This window comes from Sapajus apella, unplaced genomic scaffold (genome assembly GCF_009761245.1).
Source record: "Sapajus apella isolate SASKATOON/1434 unplaced genomic scaffold, GSC_monkey_1.0 scaffold19, whole genome shotgun sequence".
In the NCBI taxonomy this organism is placed as follows: Eukaryota; Metazoa; Chordata; class Mammalia; order Primates; family Cebidae; genus Sapajus; species Sapajus apella.
In genome coordinates this window covers 827,149-851,296 of record NW_022436959.1, presented here as the reverse complement: position 1 = coordinate 851,296, position 24,148 = coordinate 827,149, and the positions used below count along the sequence as shown (strand labels likewise).

At 40.3% G+C, this 24,148-nt stretch overlaps 1 protein-coding gene across 10 annotated transcripts in view; it reads right to left on the bottom strand.

Annotated features, from left to right (window-relative positions):
* ELMO1 (engulfment and cell motility 1) overlaps positions 1 to 24,148 on the bottom strand; it is a 569,594-nt gene that overhangs the window by 415,266 nt on the left and 130,180 nt on the right. For all 10 annotated transcript variants that reach the window (XR_004271412.1, XR_004271414.1, XM_032286647.1 and 7 more), the window contains 2 exons: positions 17,176 to 17,216; positions 16,043 to 16,115 (listed from right to left, as the gene is read on the bottom strand). Coding sequence is in view for 6 of the 10 variants with exons in the window: in XM_032286647.1 (XP_032142538.1) it covers positions 16,043 to 16,115; positions 17,176 to 17,216 (114 nt within the window). In the remaining 4 variants the exon portion in view is untranslated. The remainder of the gene's footprint in view (positions 1 to 16,042; positions 16,116 to 17,175; positions 17,217 to 24,148) is intronic.

The window sequence follows — 24,148 nt, the reverse complement described above, 5'->3', positions numbered from 1 at the left end:
TCGAGGGCTGAAATCAAGGTGTCAGTCAGCTGGGTCTTCATTTGAAATTCAGAGCCCTGGTCTATATTCACTGAGGTTGTGGTAGAATTCATTTCTTGTGATTACACAACTAAGATCACTCTTCCTTCTATTTCCCACTAGCTGTTGGCCAGGGACCACTCTCAGCTCTGAGAGGATGATCTCGGGGCCTTTCTCTGTACCTCTCTCCACAACATGGCAATTCACTATTTCTCAGGGCCAAGAGGAAAATATCTCGTTAGTGCTTCACCTTCTTTTAAAAGCCAATCTGATTAGGTCAGGCCCACCAAGATAATCTCCCTTTTGATTAATCCCAAATCAACTGATTAAAGAGCTTAATGACATCTACAAAATTATTTTTTTTTCTATTTACAGCATGGTTAACTGAGTATTTTATCTTTTAATTAATTTTTTGTTATACTTTAAGTTCTGGGGTACATGTGCAGAAAATGAAGGTGTGTTACCTAGGTATACATGTGCCATGGTGGTTTGCTGTATCCATCACCCCCTCATCTACATTTCTCCTAATGCTATCTTTCCCCTAGCCCCCTAGCCCCTGCTATCCCTCCCCTAGCCCCCCCACCCCACACAGGCACCAGTGTGTGAGGTTACCCTCCTGTGTCTATGTGTTCTCATTGTTCAACTTATGAGTGAAAACATACAGTGTTTGGTTTTCTGTTCTTGTATGACACCTACAAACTCTTTTGCCATACCACTGTGACACAATCCCACAGGTAATAGCCCCTCTTATTCATAGGCCCAGATCACACTCAAGAGGCAGTAATTAGATGGGTATATAACACTAGGGGCATGGGAATCTTAGGGCCATCTCAGAATTCTACCTACCATACACAGGACGTTAGTTATCAACACAGAGCATTAGCTGGAAATTGCTTTTAAGAGCTTACCTTGAAATCTCAAAAATCTTTCCAGATACTTGGACATTTATTTTATCATGCAAATTTGTGTAAATTACATCTAATCTCAACTCGTTTCTTATAATAAATACTGGAAATCAGGGAAAAAGTACTCAAAACTTATAAAAAAGAGGAAAATTTGGTTTTCAATCTTTATTACACACCTGACATGCTCCCAAGCCAATATGCCTGAACTATCCCTGACCTTCCATGGGCGAAAGACACAGGTGCAGCAACAGCAAACTTACTGAGGTGATTTTTCTTGAGTTGGTGGATTCATGCCTGATTTAAGATAAAAGTAGTACAATCTTCCCAGTCAATGACACATTTTACAAGAAGGGTAAATGTATGCACAGCGGGAGGAGGAAATGAAATGCTTTATATTGAGGCCCTCTCAAAATCAACTTAGCCTGGCAGCTTAAGCTATAATAATAGTAATGAGGCTTGCCTTCACTGTGCTCCTATCCTTTATCAGAATTTATGTTGATTGTTTTATTCATGTTTAAATCATTCAAAACAATATTTTTAAGTTTGTATAAGTCAACTCCTTCTGCAATTCTGAAGCACCTCTGAAAACTCACTGAAATGGAACTTTCTTCACTATAATAGAAAAGATCTTATTTCAGTTCCAATTCTGGCATTCAGAAGCTATGTGACCTAAAACTCCCAAATGTCTATGACTACTGTGAATCCTAAAAGCTTAAATGAAATAACCCATGAAAGTGCCTGGCACCTGGGGGTCCTCCGTAAATGATGGCCACATATATCTAGATGACACAATTTCTTTGAGTCATCATTCAACTTCTATCAATATTTTATTTATTTATTTTTTTTGAGATGGAGTTTCGCTATTGTTACCCAGGCTGGAGTGCAATGGCACAAACTCGACTCACTGTAACCTCTGCCTCCTGGGTTCAGGCAATTCTCCTGCCTCAGCCTGCTGAGTAGCTGGGATTACAGGCACGCGCCACCATGCCCAGCTGACTTTTTGTATTTTTAGTAGAGACGGGGTTTCACCATGTTGACCAGGATGGTCTCGATCTCTTGACCTTGTGATCCACCCACCTTGGCCTCCCAAAGTGCTGGGATTACAGGCGTGAACCACCGTGCCTGGCCCCTGTCAATATTTTATAAGGAAATACACAAAGACTTATTTTAAAGAAAGGACCCCTTAGCACTGTTTAAAAAAAGAGAGACAGGCAGAGGAAGATAAACAATTTGAAAGTCCGAATGTAAAGAATACACAATTTAAGACTTCAAGAATTGAGTTGAATTCTTTTCAGTCATTAAAAAAGTTTGACAAATAGGAAGTATGACTCACTGAGGAATGACTATGGGCTAACTGCCTTGCGAACTATGTTGCTGGCATTACCTTGTTTAAGCCTTATTATATAATGAAGTAGGCTGAGTATATTAACTAATATACTGTTATGATGTTATATAGTGTTATGATGGCTGCTATATATATTAAGTTAAAGTCTAGGGCTGTAAAACAATGTGTATAATACTTTACACACTTGTAAAATACAAATACACTTCTAGACTTAAATATGTTTGAAGTAGATAGAGTAGAATGTTATTGGTTTTCTCTAATAGGATTCTGATAATTTTTTAAAATTTACCTTTTTTTCTTCTAATATGTCTCAATATACCTAATCTGTGTAAATGTTTTTTAAAGATACTTGAGATTTTGCATCTGTTTGCTTCAGAGCAACAGACACTGAAAAAAGGATGCTTTATACTAATTGCATCAAATCACTAATGGGGCACCTCATTTTTTAATATCTAAAAATCTAAACCTAAGTACAATGCTGACATGTCTAAACTTGCAAGACAGGGGACATTTGAACATCAAAAAGGTGGAATAAAAGTAGGTGGACAGAGACTAGGAAGTTTTTTAAAAGATGGCTGATAACCCAATAAAGGAGATGCTAGTGAGAAAGAGATGGAGCAAAATAAGAATGAAGTCACAGAGAGAAGGAAAGGAAGGGAAAATAATCAGAAGGAAAAGGGCCAGGAGAGAAGGAAAAATAAGCATTAGGGAGCAGAGAAAGAATGAGCAACAGGAAAAATGTATCAGAAAAAACTATTGGAAGAGGAAGTTATCCTCTCCTACTTATCTCTTAATGAAATAAAAAATCTCAAATAAGATTACAATGAATCACTTTTAAAGTTGTGTTTTGTATTATTTCTCTCCTATAGGAATTCAAAGCAAAAGAAGATTATGCTTGATGACTGAGGTTGCCTTGACTTATGCCATTCCCAGAGACAAGAAAGGGCTACAATGCACCCACTCACCCCTCTACAGCTCTTTCACTCAGTCAGAGCACCAAGTACAGCACTGCCTTGGAAAAATAAAGAATAGTTGCTGCTTTACAAGTGCAGTTGATGGCAACAAAGCAGACACTTTTATTTTTTGACTTTAATCTTCAGACATGGTAAAGGTGGTGAATACCAATTTCTCCCAAAAGAAGAAAATGTAAATATCAAAGTGCCAAGTAAATTCCCTCAAAATTTCTTGGTTTACACAATTATTGCTCCCCCTCCCCATGCTTAAAAGAAACAATAGATCTGCATCCTTTATGAATGGAGAAAATTGCTTCAGTGTTACTACTCTGTGTTTGTATAACGCACGCTTTCTTCTATTTTCATTACTTTATCTTTTTGTTCTTCCTCTTAGTTTAAAAAGTTGAATAATTGCAAAAGCAAAAGACACAGTTTAATCTTTGGATAACTTCTGGAAAATAGTACACCTATCTGACATCTTTTTTCTGAAAGAGAAATGTAAAGAAACGATGGACAGTTTTATTAAAAAGCCTCCAGATTCTTTGCCACTCCTTCCATGGAAAGGAGGGGTCTATGTCCCACCTCCACTCCCCTTTTCTTTAAGAGGAATATATTTGCTATATTGCCCAGGTTGTAAGTGCAGTGGCTATTCACAAGTACAATCATAGTTCACCACAGCCTCCAAACACCTCAGTCCCCATAGCTGGGACAACAGGCACAAACCACTGCACCAAGCTATGTCTCATCCCCTCTAATCAGGGCAGGCTTGTGACTACTTGGAGTGATAGCAGAAGTAATCCTGTAAAATCTCTATGACTAGGTCATAATGAGCCATGCAGCTTCTATTTGATTCTCTTCAAACACTTGCTCTCTGGAAGTGCCCTCTTGTTGGAACTCCTTCTCACAACATTGCCACCATGCTGTAGAGAAGCCCAAGCCACATGGAAAGAACACATGTAGGGTATTCCAGTTCACCATCCCAATGGAGCCCAGTCTTTGAGACATCCAAGCCCAGAAGCCAGACATGAGTGAAGAAGAGGCTTCTAAGTGATTTTAGCCTCCAGCTATTCATGTCTTCCCAGCTGTGACTCCAGACATCAAGAAGAGACAAGCCATTATAGGGATGGAAGATGTCCTGTCCAAATCCTGGGCTGGAGAATCAGTGAGTATAACTAATCATCTCTACTAAGAATGAATTTTTGCTTTGTGTTACTAAATTTGGGGTGTTTTTAAATGTACCAATTGATAATCAGAACGATGTGGATCAGAAAAAAAACAATCAGACGATAAATTATTGTTAACTTGATTCGAATCACAGTGGAAAGAATGGGAACGTTGGGCCTGAACGTCACCGAGCGTCACCTACAGGAAAGAGGTGCAGGCACACTACCTTTCCTGGGTGGAGATAAGTTCATCTTCCTCTTCTCTCTCCCTACTCTCCCCAGACTTTCTGCCCAACCTTCTACCTTTCTTCTACTTCTCCTTTTTTTTTTTTTTTTTGGTCTTTATCATGCCTGTCCCTATTCCTGCCCTCGGGTCACCAGTTTATTTTCATAGTAGATGTTCATTATTCCGCTAAACAAATATTTATAGAGCACTATGCTAGACACTGGGATAATCAAAGTGAGGGAATCTAGCTCTGTTTCTGACCTTGCAGAGCAAAGAATATAATACAGTATTTTTCCAACTGCAGAACACAGCCATCAGTAGTCATAAAATCATCCTGATGGGTTCTAGAAAATACTTTAAAAATAGAAAACAGACTAAAAAAAAACAACAAAAAGGTATTACAAGTAGTGAAGTCACTATTTTTTTGTGCATATTTTATTTACCCTTGACACACAAACACAAAAAAATATACACAATGTATATTTCAAAACTTTGAGAAACATAATCTGATTGCTGTTCAAAAATAAATCTCATTTTAGAAGTATAAAAAATATGAGTAGGAGTGTGCCTAGAAGATCCGTGATTAAGTTTCTGGCCTTGAAACAAATTATAAGAATCACAGAGCCATTCTTGGAACTAATCTTTTCTACTAATAATGGTTTTTGCTTTTCACCGTAGTTTTGTTTGGAAAAAGTGTTCTGGTGTTTTTAGAGTCATTTTTGAAGGAACCCCATTTGTCACTCATTCTGCATCTGAGCATTACACAGTTAAATGTTTCAGTACGTGAGTCAATCTATTCATTAGTTTAATAGCTGAACTGGAGAACATGGAATTATCATGACCTCTGGCATTTGTCTTTGCCTGCAATTCTAGAAGCAGTCACATTTACCAAGCATAAGCTAGGGAGTCTGAGCTACAAAGTTAGCTGCCTGTGTAATCATCTTGTTATAGCCTCTATCCAACAGTCAGTGGTAAGCATTAAATAACATGTCATAAAACCCACCAACATCTGAGTAATACTGGTGGTGGTCACTGCTCTGCTCTTCCGAGCTCCCTCTCATTTAGGTGACTCAACCTAGGCTGTCTTTTTTTTCTTCATCCTGAAATAAGTATATATGATTCCAAGTCCTCTCTAGAGGAAACATACCAATGATTTAAAATGATAGCTACCATCCAGGTCCCAAACTCTAATTTGAAAAGTCTAAAACTATCCAAAAATGTTTTTAGAGACAACTTCAGAAAGTCTACTGCCAATTTAGTGTGAGTCACTATAAGCAAAGACACCAGGGCAGAAGAGGGGTGACGTTGATGGAAAGAAGAATGGCCGGGTGAAGCCCAATGCCAGGGCTGGATAGCTCCTAGGGGAAGTCAGGACAATCAGAAAGAAGGGTGTGTGTGTGTGCGTGCGTGCATTTCAACGTTCACAAGTTGTGCTTGATGGATTGAGGAAGGGCAGCAGGAGGCTGGGAGTGGTGGCTCATGCCTGTAATCCCAGCACTTTGGGAGGCTGAGGGGGGGGGGGCGGATCACTAGAGGTCAGGAGTTCAAGACCATCCTGGCCAATATGGTGAAACCCTGTCTCTACTAAATATATATAAATTAGCCAAGCGTGGTACTGCATGCCTGTAATCACAGCTGCTTGGGAGGCTAAGGCAGACAATCTCTTCAACCCAGGAGGTGGAGACTGCAGTGAGCCAAGATCACACCACTGCACTCCAGCCTTGGCAACAGAGAGACATTTCATCTCAAAAAAAAAAAAAAAAACGGGCAGAGGCAGTCTAACAGTAGTACATACCATTCCCTCCCTCTCCTAATCAATATCCCAGAAGTCAAATACCCAGACATGTCCCATGGCTATCACCCTGTCCTTGGCTCAACCTTACTGTATCTACTGAATTGGAAAATATCTAATTTGTTCTTAAAGTAAATGTTAATACTATTAATAATCCTTTGGCCTCCTGACTTGGAAAAACCTAAAATGTCGTGGGGTGGGGACAGGCAGAAAATAAACGCTCTTAGTTCAGTTTCCGTGTTGCAAGCAAACTAGAAAATGGCATATTTCAGTTTTTTTCCTGTTTGCCAAAATTGTTGCTCCAACTTTTGTTTTAAGCGGCTTGCTTTCACTATATGTATACAGAATTCTGACTGCAAACAGTTGCATTCAATTGTTCCTTGGTTATTGGAAAATGTGTCACCACAATAGAGTGTGAGTGTGCAAAGTGTTTCCTTCATTTAATGAAAAGGCGTGCCGGGGGTGGGGGAGAGAATATCAGCAAGGTTTCTAAGTCAGTGCCCATGTTTTCCTTCACAGAAACTCTAACGTTTTGTGTGTATGTAAGCTGACAATTCTCTCTACTCTTCTGTGACACTGTTCCCACAGAGCTGCCTGCCTGAAATAAAGAACTGAAGATGAGTGAGCCTCGTGAATATTAATGGATCCTAGCCTGGGGTAAAATAAAGTAAAACTCACTTTCTCAAAATTGAACAATAACATAATTTCGAGTACATTATCTCACAAACACCATTTGGTTCTTAGAAAATGTTATTTACTATAAGGAGAACAAAAGTGATAATACTTTGAAATTGTATTACTGTTTGATCATCTGCATAGTAATGGTTTATTTGTATATTATAAGGGACCAGAGGGTCTCTGTTATTTATTTTCCTCCCTCTCACTATTGCTGTAAACTGGAGATAAATTCCTACAGCTGACCAAGTTCTCTGAAATAGATCATTCATTCTAAATAGGGGATTCTAAATAAATAGCTCATTTATTCTAAATCATGGGTTTTTTAAATTGTTTTTTTTTTTTCTTTTGCCAGGGGGTGGGGCGGGAGGAGATACAAGTAAATTTATCTATGGGCTCTCCACCATTTGTTATTCCTGATAGAGAAAAAACAAGAGATTTTTATAAATTTATGCCCTGCTGAATATCATTTTGTGAAATCTCATGAATCTTTTAAGAATTTCTGGTCAATATCCAGCACAGTACAGATATTATATGTGTATGTGTGTGTGTGTATATGCGTGTGTGAATGTACATATTGCTTTGAAAAAGGTAATTAATCAGTTGTTGTGGACTGAAACCCAAACTAAACTTTTTTTTTTTTTTTTTTTTGAGTTGAGGTTTAACCTTGTTACCCAGGCTGGAGTGCAATGGTGCGATCTCGGCTCACCGCAACCTCCGCCCCCTGGGTTCAGGCAATTCTCCTGCCTCAGCCTCCTGAGTAGCTGGGATTACAGGCACGCACCACCATGCCCAGCTAATTTTTTGTATTTTTAGTAGAGACGGGGTTTCACCATGTTGACCAGGATGGTCTCGATCTCTTGACCTCGTGATCCACCCGCCTTGGCCTCCCAAAGTGCTGGGATTACAGATGTGAGCCACCACGCCCGGCCCAAACTAAACTTTTTAACACCATTTTAAGACTCTAAGAGGAACATTAAGATTCATTTATTCTCTCTACAATTTCTTCACTGTGAATAATCTGAACATGTATATGCATCTTCTGGTAATTGAATTAACCAATATCATACATAATTTATTAAGCAACTAAATGTACTATTATCTTACAGAGAAAACTATGTAACCCAAAACCCACAATCTTCTAATACCTACATATTATATTCACAGAACCATGTGAAACACAGAGCTGGAACATACAGTGTTTAATTATAAAGTACTTGGAATCTTGCTGAAAGGAAAACATAAATCAGCACAGAAATAGTTAAACAACAGTTCAAAGCAACAATAAAGAAATGTAGGTCCTCATCAGTGAACACTGAGAAAGAAAGAACTAGAAAGACAATAATACCTATAGCAGCAGAGAGGAAGGGTAGAGATTTATAAGAGGACTGAATTAAGAATCGAATCTCCAGAACTGGGGCTACAGTTACGTTTAGGAAAGAAGCAAGGGTTTCTTCCAGCTCAAGCAATTTCAGATTGGTAGGAAGAGAATGAACTGTTGTCCTAGAACGGCAATTATTTAAATGGCACTGCTTCTAGGTATATGTTTGTTTCTAAGATTCAGTTCTCGAAGCAAGGAGTATGTCATCTCATCTCTTTATCCTCAGCACCTAGTCTAGTACCTGAAATATTATAGGAGGGAGATAAAGACAACTGAATTCCAGATTAGTAAAGCTACGCAAAGGAGACACGTCAAGGTATATTTAGAAAACACTACAGCAGTTTGGCTAAAATTGAAGGAACAAGAGAAAGAATAAAATTGAAAATGCTGACTCGTGACACACCTTGACCTCTGGCTTAAGAAAGGAGGCTGGACTTCATTCTCTGTTGGCAACAGTGGAAACGAATCAGAATGACACCCTCAGCTCAGGGAGTGCATGGGGAGCCTGTGCCTACAAGCCAATATTAATTCAAAACATGGTTTTTCATCTCAGGCAGGAATAGAGGAAGGGTCCAGAGGCTGCTCACACTTCCAATGGAAAGTGTCTGAGTGTGGTACTAGGACCAGCTGTACTTGTTAAAGATCCCTGAACCTCAGCCTCAAGCTACTGCATCCGAATCTCTAAATTTGGAGCCAAAATCTACATTTAAGGCTGAGAGCTACTGCTTTGGAAGATGAAAATACTGTAGGTGGAAATACCACAGCTTTGATATAAAAAAAAAAGCACTACAGAACTCTATGAATATACTAAAAACCATTGTATTGTACACTTTACATGGGTAAATTCTAGTGTGTATAAATCTTACCTCAATTATGATGTAAAAAAAAAAAAGTAGAAGAGTTCATATCCTAGTCAAAATATTTTTTTTTTTTTGAGACAGAGTCTCACTCTGTCACCCAAGTGCTGTGCAGTGGCGAGATCTCGGCTCACTACAACCACCCCGTCCCAGTTCAATTGATTCTCCTGCCTCAGCCTCCCAAGTAGCTGGGACTACAGGCACATGCTGCCATGTCCAGCCAACTTTTTGTATTTTTAATAGAGGCGGGGTTTCATCCTGTTGCCCAGGCTGGTCTCAAACTCCTGAGCTCAGGTAATCCGCCCACCTCAGCCTCCCAAAGTGCTAGGACTATAGGTGTGAACCACCGCACCTGGCCCCTAGTCAAAAGATTTTTTAAGGTGCACAGAATCATATGGTCAAATTATAAACCACTAGAACAGTATGAAGGAAACCGCCCCATCATTCTGTTATCTCCCACCAGGTCCCTCCCACAACACTTGGGAATTATGAAAGCCACAATTTAAGATGAGATTTGGGTGCGGACACAGCCAAATCATACCAGGCAGGAACATTTTTCTCCACCCATTCTTGCCTATGGACTTGCCCAAGAAGAGCTAACCCAGGGATGCTGGTTCATCTTGCTGTGGCAGCCACAGTGACTCCTGTTGATCAGATCCAGAGTCCTTTACCAAAGGCAGCAGGAAAGGGAATGTTGCATAGGGTATTTGGCTGGTTCAGGAAATTGACAGCTTTCCTGGGCTTGAGTTCACTCAAATTAAAATGCCTACCCTAGAGAAAGCTCTTTGATTGAGAGTAACAAAGACAAGCATAAAGTGATTTATGCAAAGAGGCGGGGACTGAAAAGCCACAGCAGGTCTCTCACAAAGATGCAAAGCCAGGAAACACAGAAACCAGAGCTGGGAATGAGGACTGAAGGCTTTTCCCTGTCCATACCTCCCAGTCCTTCATCCCTGCTTACATCTAGGTATCAATCCTTTCTGGAGACTGGGATTACTCTGCTTACTTACAGTTGGATATACCAAAGCTTGACAGTTGACCTGAATTCTGCAAAATAGTGGAGTCATCTCCTCACCAGAATGAAATGCACAAGTCCAAGGGGGTGCACAACCCTGGCTGCCAGGGATTCTGGGAGGCTTGGGGGCTGTCTGAAAACCCAGGGCACTTAGTAAGTGGGAAGGACAAAGAAGGGGGTACCTCCAAAACAACCCTACTTCCTTACCAAAAGTTGCTGGGGTCAGCTTTGCAGAGGAGGCCTGGATGAGGCTTAGCTTATTTCTGCGATACAAGATAAGGACTTTATCTAAATAAGATATTAGTGATACATCACTATACTTCATACATGCTAGAGTACGTCTCAGTAGGAAGGGAGTATCATCCTGCAATCAAAATAAAGCCTCAATTACCCACAAGCACACAACCAACCTTATCATGGCTTTCTCCACCATGCCCTATGCTTTCTGGAGACGCACCTCCATGCATGCTTAGGGTTAGAGATGACAAGGCAATTTTCCTGTTTGCCTAAAAAGAATGGTATTTGTGCAATCACACTGCCCTCAGCAGTTATACAATCCATATCAAAGGCAAATATAAATGCACTTTGTGAAGCCCTAGTGAGTGGAAGGTTACCTGTTACAACTTCCTCCAAGTTACCCTCAGAAGGAATAAGGAAGCCGCAGACTGAAGCTGGTAACCGGTGTTCATAGTCTGTAACTTCCTGTATTTATTGTTTTTGAGGCAGTTACCATCAGGATCACTGGTTTGATAACAGGAATGCCCAAAGAAAGAACATCATAAACAAACTGGGGCTGAGGTAGTGGTACAAAGGGTTTCCCAGAGATGGCATAGAGAGCTCTGAGGTCAGACCCGCATGGGTCCAAGTCTCGGCTTGGCCACTTCTGATCTTTAAAACCCGCACAAGTTATTGAGTAACCTCTCTGTCTCACTTTCCTCGTAAAATGAAGATACCAATACCTGCATCATTGGATTGTGATGAGGGTCATAAACTAACAATGCTTAGTGCTGTCTCAATATAATTATTTATTTTATTTTATTTTATTTTTATTTATTGATGTATTTATTTTTTGAGATGGAGTCTTGCTCTGTCGTCCACGCTGGAGTGCAGTGGCATGATCTTGGCTCACTGCAACCTCTGCCTCCCAGGTTCAAGCAGTTCTCTGCCTCAGCCTCCCAAAGTGCTGGGATTACAGGCATGAGCCACTCCATCTGACCAGAATTCATATTCAAAAGACAAATTCCATTTAAACATACTTTCATTTTCCATTTTTTATTCTTTCTCTCTTTCTTTCCTGGACATCACCACGAAGTAGTTAAGTTTCTGGAGCAGAATTTGAACTTGTAAATCACTGAATCTTAACTTTCTCTGAGGAGAAAGCAATGCTTCTGCTGAACGCTACTTAACATGACCCCACTGCAAAGAAAACCTCAGTTAATGGCCTAATAAGCAAAGAAAGGCTATTTCAAAAAAAAAAAAAAAAAATGGGCTTGGAGAACATAAGAAAAGCAAGGAATGTGCCTTCCAGAGGATCTTAGAAGAGAATCACAAGCATCCATCAACTATTTCTATTGGATTGTTTGGCCAGGCTAGAGAAATTTTTTTTTTTCTGAAATTACAGGTGATTTTTATCTTCAGCAAAAAGACAGAGATCATCTCATGTATAAGGGAAAATCAGTAACTAACAGCAATGCACAAGTTTCAAAATGAGTCACCAGTTACCATGGTGATGCTAATATTACCTAACGACTTACTGGGCTGTAAGTAACCAAGCTGATGCTAAACACATTATTTTTAAAATGGGGAAAAAGTCTCAATTTTTAGGAATACTTGTAGGGAACTAGATGGACCTAAGCGGCAGATTGAAGGCAACCCAGGATCGACCCTGCAGAGCCAGGAGTCACCGTCATCTCCTGCTCTGTGCGTGCCAAGCTCTGTGACACATGAACACCCACAGCTGTGCCCAGTGACAGCTGCAGGAGGAAGAGCAATGACATTGTATTTACAAACAAAGAACTATGATAGGGAAGATGAGTCTTCTCACTCCCTAAACTCTTCATAAAAGAATAATCAATGCTACAGCCCACTGAAGATGAAAAACTCCATGACAGACTTTGGTGGCCAGTCTTTATAAACTCAACCTCAAGAATGTCCTCAGGTAAAACAAGATTCCCAGAAAATAACTAAAATGTATCATAAAATAATTTCCCCCTTTCTCAATAGTTTGAATGTTCTGAGTATATATGAATTTTAATTAGGAAAAAAGCATAACCATTATATGATGTTAATAATTTTTAAATCATGCCAAGAAATGGCAGCACACAAACACATTTCTATATACTTTGTTTTTTGTTGTTTTTTTGTTTGTTTGTTTTTGAGATGGAATCAGGCTCTGTCACCTAGGTTGGAGTGCAGTGGTGCAATCCTGGCTCACCGCAATCTCCACTACCCAGGTTCAAGCGATTCTCCTGCCTCAGCCTCCTGAGTGGGACTACAGGTGCACGCCACCACACACAGCTAATTTTTGTATTTTTAGTAGAGACGCGGTTTTGGCATGTTGGCCAGGCTGGTCTTGAACTCGTGACCTCAGGTGATCCACCCACCTCAGCCTCCCAAAGTGCTGGGATTACAGGTATGAACCACCGCACCCAGCCCACATTCCTAAATCGAACTTTGTGCACAACTTCTGGAGGGGGGGCGTAATGTCCTGTACACATGGGTTCCAGCTCTTTAGAAAACAGGCCCCAGGGTTGTTTCTCCCAGTGGTTCGGGGAAGCCAGCATCAGACTGCCCAGATGGTGCATTAAAAATAAAAACTCTCAGACCATATCCAAGGCCCACTCACTCTGAGTCTCTGGGGTTGGGATCTAAAGCCTTACATTTTTTAAAGATTCTCTATGCAATGCTTGTTTTCTATGAAGTCTGAGAACCCCATCTTTAGTAAACTCCAATACACTAAAGTCTCCAGACAATGGTGACAAAAGACAGGACAGCCACTGGGGGACATCTGCCAGCACAGATTATTCAGAGCCAAGTCTATTCATGACTCAGCAGCTTTTTGACCACAACCCAAAGTAAATCGCCAGTGTAATCTCCATGTATTATATATGTGGATAGGTGGAACAAATATTTCACAAGCAACACAGAATATATACTCTGACCTAATCTACTCTACTGTGTTCCAGTGTTTAATGCCCTGGCAACTAACTGAATTGATTTCACTACCCACTAACTGTAATGAATGAAACCATGGTGATGCCTTTAAATGCTAACATTTAACGTGGCTTTCTATATTACCTCTTCAATCTCACAAATAACAGCATGCAAATTATATTGATGTAGTATAAAATAAATGAAAAATATTTAGAAACTGAAGCAAAGGGAAAATAAAGACAGGAAACTAAACGTTTATGGAATAAGTCAAAAGAATCAAAGGTGAACTTAATAAATATAAGGCATGCCAGGAAATCGAGTTCACTTGTTAACTCCCAGCTGTTTCTTTTTTTTTTCAAGATGGAGTCTCACTCTGTCACCCAGGCTGGAGTGCAGCAGCACGATCTCAGCTCACTGCAACCTCTGCCTCCCAGGTTCAAGTGATTCTCCCACCTCGGCTTCCCGAATAGCTGGGATTAGAGGCACTCACCACCATACCTGGCTAATTTTTAAGTAGAGATGGGGTTTCACCATGTTGGCCAGGCTGGTCTCAAACTCCTCACCTCAAGTGATCTGCCCCCCTCAGCCTCTCTAAGAGCTGGGATTACAGGCATGAGCCACCACACCTGGCCCAATTCCCAGCTTTCTAGCAATCAATGTGAAGAAGGAAACAGCACCAGTTACAAAATCCCCAGTGTTCATCTGGGAAGAACAAAGCAATTTCTGAGAAGCATTCAGCATCTCCAGTCCCTCTCCTGCTGAATGTCCTCCCTCCCTCTTTGGGGTAGGGCAAGGGAGTCTTAAGTTGAAGTAGGACCCTTGTTACTGCCTCCACCTTCTACCACTGCCTAATTTATGGGTACAATTCCAGTTACTCTAGGGACTACTGCCTGGGACAAACAAAGCCTGCAGTGAGGGAATGTGTTCTCTTTCCGGGTCCACAAATCGACGTAGTTTTGAGGGCAAGAACTTCCTAGTGTCATGCCCCCATCCCATCTCTCTCCATCCGGGAGATTTAATGGTTTGTGTTTAAATTTCGCAGGGCACGGGAAGAAACTAAGAGTCAATCACTCCAGCGGAGTTCTAAGGAACTCCTTTCATTGGCCTGGGGTCTTAGGGAAGGTGGGAGTTCCTCCCAGGCTAAAAGTCCCCTTCTTCCACACCTCTTCGGACTCTATGTTTGGGTCCCCTTCCAAGAACACTCCCTTTGTGGAAACCGTCTTTCTCTCTCCTGGATTTTCCCTCTGGAGTCCCCTTCCACACTCTCTCATGGAAGCCGGTCTTCCCCTCCTGGATTCCATCTTTCTGGATTCTCTCACTCAGTGTGAGAGTTAGCTGTTTCTTTCTCTCTCCTTCTCCTGTTCTCTCTCTTTAAATAAATCACTTTCTACAAACACTTTTGAGTCCAGGATTTACTGCACACTGTACTGTCGTCCCCTTTCTCATTCTTGAGAGGGCAGGAAACCAAGAACCTGGAGAAACGTCCTCTCAGGGGAGCTGAGGGCACCCTGAACCCCAATATTACAGCAGGATGCTGAAGCCTGAGGCCACCTGATTCTCCCTCCTTCAAGAGCAATTCATATTCATTTCTGTTACAGCACTGGCCACCTTGTTATAGTGACAGCTGTTCATGGAGCTGTTCCTTCCCTCCCTGCTGACCCCACAAGATGATCAGTTTCATGAAGACAAAACTGGTTCAAATGCATTTCAGTGAACTCTCCCTAACGTGGTGTAAGATGAAAAGCTATTGTGGAAATTTCCAAAAGACAAAAATCATAGAAGCGCAAAAATCTAAACTTGGTTCTTGTAGAATGAAGTATGAAGCATTAGTCTAACCACTTGTCCTCAATGATTCAGTTTCAAACCTGTTAACCAAAGCCAGCATTTTTATATCCCAGGTTAGTCTTAAGGAAGAAATCTGCAAACAGATGTAATGTGCATGGCTCAGTTCCTAGCACACAGTATATACTCAACAAATTCCAGTGTGCCCTTCCTCTATCAGGGATCTTGTACATATTAATTTTACTTGCTCCCAGGGCCATTGCTATCTTCACAAATCCCTCCTTCTCCTTTAATCTTGCTAAAAAGAGTGAAAATCACCCAAGAAGAGCTGGGTTTCCACGATTCATAGAACACTCTTAGTGCCTACATACATAATGCCACATTTGAAAAGGTTTCTTCTCATTATTTCAAGTACTTTAAGCAAGGGTTAGAGGCCACTTTGGAAAAAAAATCTGAGAAAGGAAAGCCCAACTAAGTTATTAAGTATCAAATAAATTCTTTAACCAAGCAGTTAGAAACAGAAAAACATATCCACTGTTAGAAGGCAACTGCAGTTGCTAAAGAAGACAAGAAACATATTTGCTCTTTACTCTTGAGCTGGTAAATACCATCCTATGGATACTAAAGTAGCAGTTATTTGCTTTACAGACCCTATTTTCATGGATAGTAGAGACCTAAAATTTAGACCAGCATGTCTAGTCCTGAACAGAGGAAACATCAGTCATGATTTACTTTCCTTCAATATGAGTCCCAGATGAAATAATGTGGATGACCTACCTTTTCTGTGATATAGAAGTTGGAGCTATCGGCATGCTGCAGAGCAAAATACTCATGGTTGGCAAGAGACCACCTTAAAAATACAAGCATATACTGATTAGAAAAACAACAGTGGCCATTTTCATTTTTGTAACTGTTTAGTGTTAGATGAACTAAATATCCTGTGATTGGAACTGGACCATTCCCAACATATACCACAATGCAGTCCTGAAGCAAAATGACTAGCCTACCCTTCACCATGCTGAGACCAATCATTTCACATGTGGGCTGTCTAGACCTTATGCTAAGCCTTTCATCTTTAAGCATTTCATCTTTAAGGCTTGGTGTGGGAGATTTAAATACAGATATTTACAGTTCTACTTATTTTGAGGGATTGAAACAAAGGAAAAAAAAAAAAGAAAAGAAATGCAATTTAAGTTTTTGATAATTGGCACATTTCAATTGTCTCTGCATTCTACAATCCCTTGTCAGTATAGTTGATGCAGACGGAAACACTCCAATTAAGTATTCTAGGTCTTATATATAAATTCCAGTTAATACGACTGTTTACACAGTAATGGTTTAAAAGCAAAAGAAAAACAACAACAACAACACAAAACAACAATGACAACCAAAAAAAGAAAAAAACCAAAAAGACTCATTCAGCTACCACACGTACATTTCCTTTGTATTATTTAGAGCAGCCAAAAAGAAGTAGAAAAGCCACATCAGTGTGAGACCCCATGGGGCAGCACAACTACCCACTGCCTTGTCTGTTCAATTCTTTCATCCTCTATGGGGACCTGAGTGGTCCTCTCAGTTTAAACCAGATCAAGTATGTACTGTGCCCTCAGAAGCCTTTAGAGTACTCCCTGCTGGGTGGGACAAAATAAACACAACTTCCTAAAATAAATAAAGCCAACCGTCCCCCTCCCCCACCATGCACATAACAGCCATTTCGCTTTCTGCTCTTTGAGGACTAATGGTAAATTGTGGTGGAAAGGGTGTGATATTCCTACACAGTAATTCTTAGTAACTTTGAGCAGGTCAATGGGTGACTTACAAATAATATTTTACTAACCTACTGGAAATATTTTATTTGCTTGTCAATTTATCAACTAGAATGCCTTAGGTAAATCCTGAGTAACACTTACCCATCACAGACTTCCTTTATTATTGCAGACAGTGGTTTTTTCTGCAAAATGACAAAAAAGGAAATACTTTCTGTTAGTTTCATTTCATCATTCTAAATTTAAAAAAAGAAGAAGCTTCATAAAAAGATATCTAAGCAAAGAGAATTTACATTTGTTATTCTTAGTTGTTGTCTATGAGTCTCTTTTCTCAAGGTAACAATCGACCAGCTGTCACCACCAAATTTATTAATGATTTATTACCCCTGTGGTCCTTTTTGCCACACTCAGCATTATTAGTTGAACAAAATATGCATCATATTTAATTTGGCCACACTGAAATCAAGGTGAAATATAGTTTTGTTCAAAGATCTCACAGACCATGGAAGCCCATGAGGCCAAGTCAAAACCAGAATCCCTCAGAAGCAGTACGTGAATCAGGCAAGCTGCAGTATGGCTTTATGTAAAAGCTTGAATTCATGATATTTTTATGAGAACATGTGGCAAACAGAATAGGTGGTGTTACGAAATGGTTCCTACAAAGCGCATAGAATTCTTCCCCCGACGATGGCCCTGATAAATGTCAATCATGCAGCAGCTTGAGCCAGACACACTCCACTAATGCAACCATGACACCATGTGCCCTGGTGTCAACTGGCGGCTGACTACAGCTGTGCTTTTGCGCCTAACAACCACACTTGTGCTCTGCCTGCCCCCAAGATAGAAGGAATGCGGCAGAGAGACACATCAGCTCTCCCAGAGATGTCGAAACTCTTCCTGTTTTGGATGCAAACAAGACCCTGTCTGTCTCTAGGATGGGGAGTATCATGTCAACTCAAAGAACAAATCACAGACAAGAAATGAATGGGGAAGAGAGGAAGAGAAGATGAGAAATCAGAGAAGTATAATACATGGTCCTGGATTTTCAAGTACAACCATAAAAAAGCTGTTTACATATAAGCAGGTTTTACTTCTGTCTATCTGAAAGGCACTGTGGTATCTGGAAAGAGATTCTGAATCCAATAGATCAGTTCGAATCCAAGGTCTGTCAGCTCGTTTGCAGTGTAAGTTACCTACAATTTTCTTCATTTGCTGAACCTCAGTTAGTTTATCTGTAAAATGAAAATAGAATCTGTTCACCCCTCAGGCTATTAAAAATTAAATTATATTAATTATATTAAATTAATACAAAGGGCAAAAGACTTCAAAAAAGGATTAGGACTCCTGAAAGGGCTCCAATTCCTCCTTGTATCCTCACCCTTGGACTTGATGCTATGCCGGCCCTATTGGTGAATTCTGAATACCATTTGCATAGTCCTCTCCAAGGGCCTCCCTAACCCCTGCTAAAGGCCCAATTCAGTGTACAGTGTCCCTCCAATGAACTCCCTCCCACCAGAGCTCCATCCTCTATGAGCACATTCACTACCATGCGTGCAAAAGAATGTCTGCCTTTGCCTACAACTATAAACACAGTTGGAGGTGTTTCTTACAGCACTATTCACAATAGCCAAGATTTGAAAGCAATCTAAGAGTCCATCAACAGATGAATGGATAAAGAAAATGTGGTAGATATACTGTGAAGTATTCAGCCATAAAAAAGAATGAGATCCTGTCATTTGCAATAACATGGATGGAACTGGAAACCATTATTTTAAGTGAAATAAGCCAGGCACAGAAAGACAAACATCACATGTTCTCATTTATTTGTGGGATCTAAAAAGCAAAACCATTGAACCCATGGATAGAGAGAAGAAGAATGGTTACCAGAGGCTGGGAAGGGTAGTGGCAAGGGTTGTGGGAGAGGTGAGGATGTTAATGAGCACAAAAAAAAAGAATGATAAGACCTGGTATTTGATAGTACAAAAGGGTGACTATAGTCAATAATTTAATTGTACATTTAAAAGTAACTAAAAGAGTATAAGTGGATTGTTTATAACACAAAGGATAAATGCTTGAGGATACAGATACCCCATTTTCCACAATATGATTATTATACATTGCAGGCCTGTATTAACACATTTCATGTACCCCACAAAAACATATACCTACTATATACCCACAAAAATTAAAAAATAAATAATCACAGTTGGAGAAAATGGGAAACCTAGAATTACTGAGGAGCAGAAAGACAGTGGGAGTATTTCTTATATCCTGAATCTGTCCTCTAGAACAAGATGACAAATGGCAACTGGGTTCTACTCTACTTACATGTCACACAAGTTCTAGGCCTTTGCAAGAACCTGTCCACTGTTTATGGCTCTAGCTGTGAGCTGAGAAGCAAATGCATTCTTTCAACCAAATGACAAAGGGACTTCAGAAACAAAACTGTTTTCCATAGACAAGAATTTTGCCCTTCCAGCTGCCAGAGATCCCTCTAGGCTATCGATTTGCGATGACTTATCAGAGAATCTCCCCAAATCTCACTTTGTGAACCCTCAAAGCTGAAACACAAATAACAGAGCCAGGTTTTAGTCTTAAATTACACTGAAACAAAAGGTCAGGTCAAGAAGGTATTGTTAAGGTAGGAAAAGGCATCAAAAGCAACTGTTCCCAGATTTAGACTTAGAGACTGAAGTTTCTTAGAGGAATTACTTGGATTTTAATTCAGATCTGATTCATAGACTGAGAATCAACTTTAAAAAGACAGAGGTCTCTTGGGTACTATTATACCTAGAAGATAATGAAGTTGGATATATGAAAGGAATAAAGACCACAGATGCACAAAGCTTAGAGACTTAATAGAGAAAGATGAAAGAAAAACTGTAAACCACAGAGGAAAAGGAATTATAGTTGACTGAACACCCATAGAGTAGCCTAGTCAATTAAAATGAGTGTTACATAATAGTGGGTCTCTTCATTCTTCCATCTACCGCAATCAAACGTTAGCCCCAGCCACCCAAAAAATAATTCCAACAACCTTCTCACTGTTCTTACCTTACTTTTCCTGTCTGACTTATTGACACTGTTACTGCTTCCTTCTTTTTGAAACCCCCTTTCCAGAGCTTCTATGATATAGCACAACGTTTTCTTAATTTTCCTACACTTATAACTAATCCTTCAATAAAATCCAAGAAATCCTTCATAGTTGCTCTTTTACCTTTACCTCTCTAACTCCAGACTTCTTTTCTTATCTTTTCTGCTTTTATTTAATCAGTCAGTTCCTCATGGACCTCATTCTCTTCAACTGTCCTAAGTCTATGGTTGTAGCCCCAAACACTCTCTTGCAAATCTCTGACAGTCTGTTAGAACATTTTAACTCTCCTGCAGGTACCTTATTAAAAGGGGAAACAAAAGTCACCACTTTCACATTTTCTATCCCTCACTCTACCCAACTGTAGCACACGACCCCTCAGATCCCACACCCAACCCTGCCACGATTTCTCTGCTCTCATTATGGCACCACTACTGCCCAGGAGTCTCATTAACATTTATGTCTTCACTTTTCAGATATAAGGTGCTAAAAGGTTATGTAGGCATTTCCTCTGTGGTGTCCATAGCATTGCTTCTCACTGCCTAACTCTTCTGAACTCCTGACCCTCCTCATTCCAACTCCTGCCATCAAATAGATCTTTGAGTGTATACTCCAATCTCATCACTCTTAATTCTCCTTCCTCTGACCCAGAACCTTTCCTGAGTACAAGCCCATCATTAATAACTCTTTGCCATGAATTTCTAATAAAATGCTTCCCTAGCAAATCAACCCAAAGTCTCATCTTCCATTAGTTCCTACAGTCGACTAGCCTACTTTCAGCAGTTCTTTGAGGCACATTTCTAGCAAACTTGTCCTTGTCTTCTCTTTCTTCTTTACTACGTTCGGTGGCATACACATTTGCAAGACACTAAGTCTCATCATTACTTCTTCCACAACCTCTCTCCCTTTCATCTTTCCGGACCTTTCCTACCACCTTTGTTCTAAAGATCCCATCACCAGGTTCCTGCAGATAAGTCTCCACATCTCTAATTTCTTTTTCTCCAATCCCCATGTCAAATATAAATACATAAAATTAGACTTTCCCCACAAACTTTGCTCATCTCACTCTTTTGCTCCAACAAAAGTGTCAGTCCCTTAGCTTGTTGCCAAAGCCTTCCATAATCTGGTTGCAGTAATTCTACTATTCTGTACACGTTCCCCATCCTTCTGGATCTTGTTGGTGAGTCACCAAAACAAACAAACAAACAAACAAAATCTCATCTCCACATTTTCGCTCCTGCCATTTGCTTTGTTGAAATGTCCCTCTCCTTTCTGTTCCAACTCTTAACAAGACCTCTTACCTATCATTTCTTATCCATGTCAAAGCCACCTCCTATAACCAGATGCCCCCTTATCTCCCTGAATAGACACAATTACTCCCTCTGTATACTTAGCACATTAAATGAATCACTTCTGAGGACTCTGTATATCTGTTTTATCTCCCCATCCCTTGGGAACAAGGCATCTTAGTTAATCTGTAGGCTTCCCCGCCCTCAGTACTAGTTATCACAATATGTAGGTGTTAACAGGATCTAATAGAAGAGTCAATCTACCTCTGCTAAATGAAAAAATCTATACATTCACAAACTTTCCTTTTAAAAAAGAGCGAACTATGTTTAATGACAGCCTGGATTAACTAGCACATTTTCCACTTCCTACCACTGCTGAGTGGCTGTGAGCAGCCGCTGGTCATAAGCTGTTAGACACATGAAAGCTGTCACTACTCCCCATGCAGAATTATTCTTATAGGAATCAGGCAATTCATAGCTTGGAAGAGCACTGAGCACCAGATGATAAAGAATGTAATTCAACAGACGATACAACAGATACCAGCCAAACAAGTGTTACTGTCAGTAAGCATGACCAAAGAGGTGAGCCTTATACTCTCATAAGCAGACAAGGCTGACCAAGATACTCCAGGTACCTTGAAAACTCTAGCCTGGTATCACCGTTTGTCTCACTTCCTGTAGAATGCCCTCTTTTTGACATGAGCTCATTGCCTTACCAGTAAATTCCAAGCCAAACCCCAGCTCTGCCTTGTGGACTTTTTAGTTAACATTTGACCAAAACGTTACATAAGGTATGTCTATCTATCTGTCAAATTCACCAAGACCTGGGAGTAGAATGATATGAATAATACATTAATAGCTTTCTGTAGACCCACTGAATAATTTGCTTTTCATTTCACTGAAAGCAAAGCCTCAGGAGAAAAATTAATTTAGTTCAAAATGATGACACTGCTTGATTCTCCTCTCTATAGCTCCATAAACCCTAAAGGAACTAAAAATTAACTTCTATACTGTATTTGTAAATATTTAGGCCAGTGTGGTGGCTCACGTCTGTTATACCAGCACTTTGGAAGGCCAAGGCAGGTGGATGGCTTGAGCTTCAAAGTTTGAGACCAGCCTGGACAACATGGCAAAACCCCATCTCTACAAAAAGTACAAAAATTAAAGGCCAGATGCGGTGGCTCACACCTGTAATCCTAGCACTTTGGGAGGCTGAGGAAGGCAGATCATCTGAGGTCAGGAGTTCAAGACCAGCCTCGCCAACATGGCAAAAGCCCAAATCTACTAAAAATACAAAAAATTAGCCAGGCATGGGGGCAGGTACCTAGAATCCCAGCTACTTGGGAAGCTGAAGCGGGAGAATCGCTTGAACCTGGGAAGCAGAGGTTGCAGTAAGCTGAGATCGCACCATTGCACTCCAGCCTAGGCGACAAGAGGGAAACTCTGTCTCAAAAAAAAAAAAAAATTAGCCAGGCATGGTGGTGTGCACCTATAGTAACAGCTACTTGGGAGGCTGAGGTGGGAGGATTGCTTGAGCCCAGAAGGTAGAGGTTGCAGTGAGTTGAGATGGCACCACTGCACTCCAGCCTGAGTGACGGAGCCAGACTTTGTCTCGAAAAACAAAATTTGGATTTAGAATATTGAAGCCAAATTATTTTAACTGCTTCAGTATGTTTCCATAATTTATACAAATCATCACTAAATTCCTGAAGCTTTTTGTTTGGATGATCAAAACTGCCTTCTTGGACTCAACAGTGAGCTGAAAAAGACGAGCAGGAATTTTTCCAGAATAACCTGGAGGGTTAGGCAGTTACCACATTTCTATGTGCAGGGATCAAGGCCCATAGGCATAGAGGCCCCCACCCCATACTCTTTTCCCCATTCTCCTTCCCAACAGTGAGGTCATCCTACAGCATATGAAAATCTTTCTTCACTTTATAGTATATTCTGAAGAAATTTTAATGTTTGCATAAGTAGCATTATTTGTTAAATGAAGTAAGCATTTCCATATGAATCTGAAGGGCAAAGTGCCATGTGTCAATAGCTACATTCAAGGAGTAGCTTTTCTTATTAAAGGATATATACCTCTCTTTTTATTTTAATTCTTTTTCTCAAGAGTTCCTTTGTTAATTTACTAAAAACAGTAAGTCCACAAAGCAAATTTCTTACACAAGAAGATTTATTGCCAATTTTTGTAAATTAAGCCAGATTTAAGGCCGGACACAGTGGCACATGCCTGTAATCCCAGCACTTTGGGAGGCTGAGGCAGATGGATCACTTGAGGTCAAGAGTTTGAGACCAGACTGAGCAACATGGTGAAACTCCTCCAACTCTACTAATACTAATATACAAAAAATAGCTGGGCGTGGTGGGTGCCTGTAATCCCAGCTACTAGGGAGTCTGAGGCAGGAGAATTGCTTGGACCCAGGAGGCAGAGGTTGTAGTGAGTCACTGCACTCTAGCCTAGGCAACAGAGTAAGATTCCATCTCAAAAATAATAATAATAATTCTTGAAAACGGCCAAATTCTCTAGCAGCTGATTTTCAATTTACATCTCTTCTCTCTATATTCCTTAAAGTGAGTATTGGTCTTTTGCTTTCCCTTTTGTGTTCTTTTTCCTTTGCCTTTAATACAATGCCGGTACCACTAATTCCTGAATCCATGGCTCCCCTGAGCCATCTTCCAGGTTTAGTCCTGCATAACCCGTTATGCAGATCCGTGGCTCACAAGCATGTCC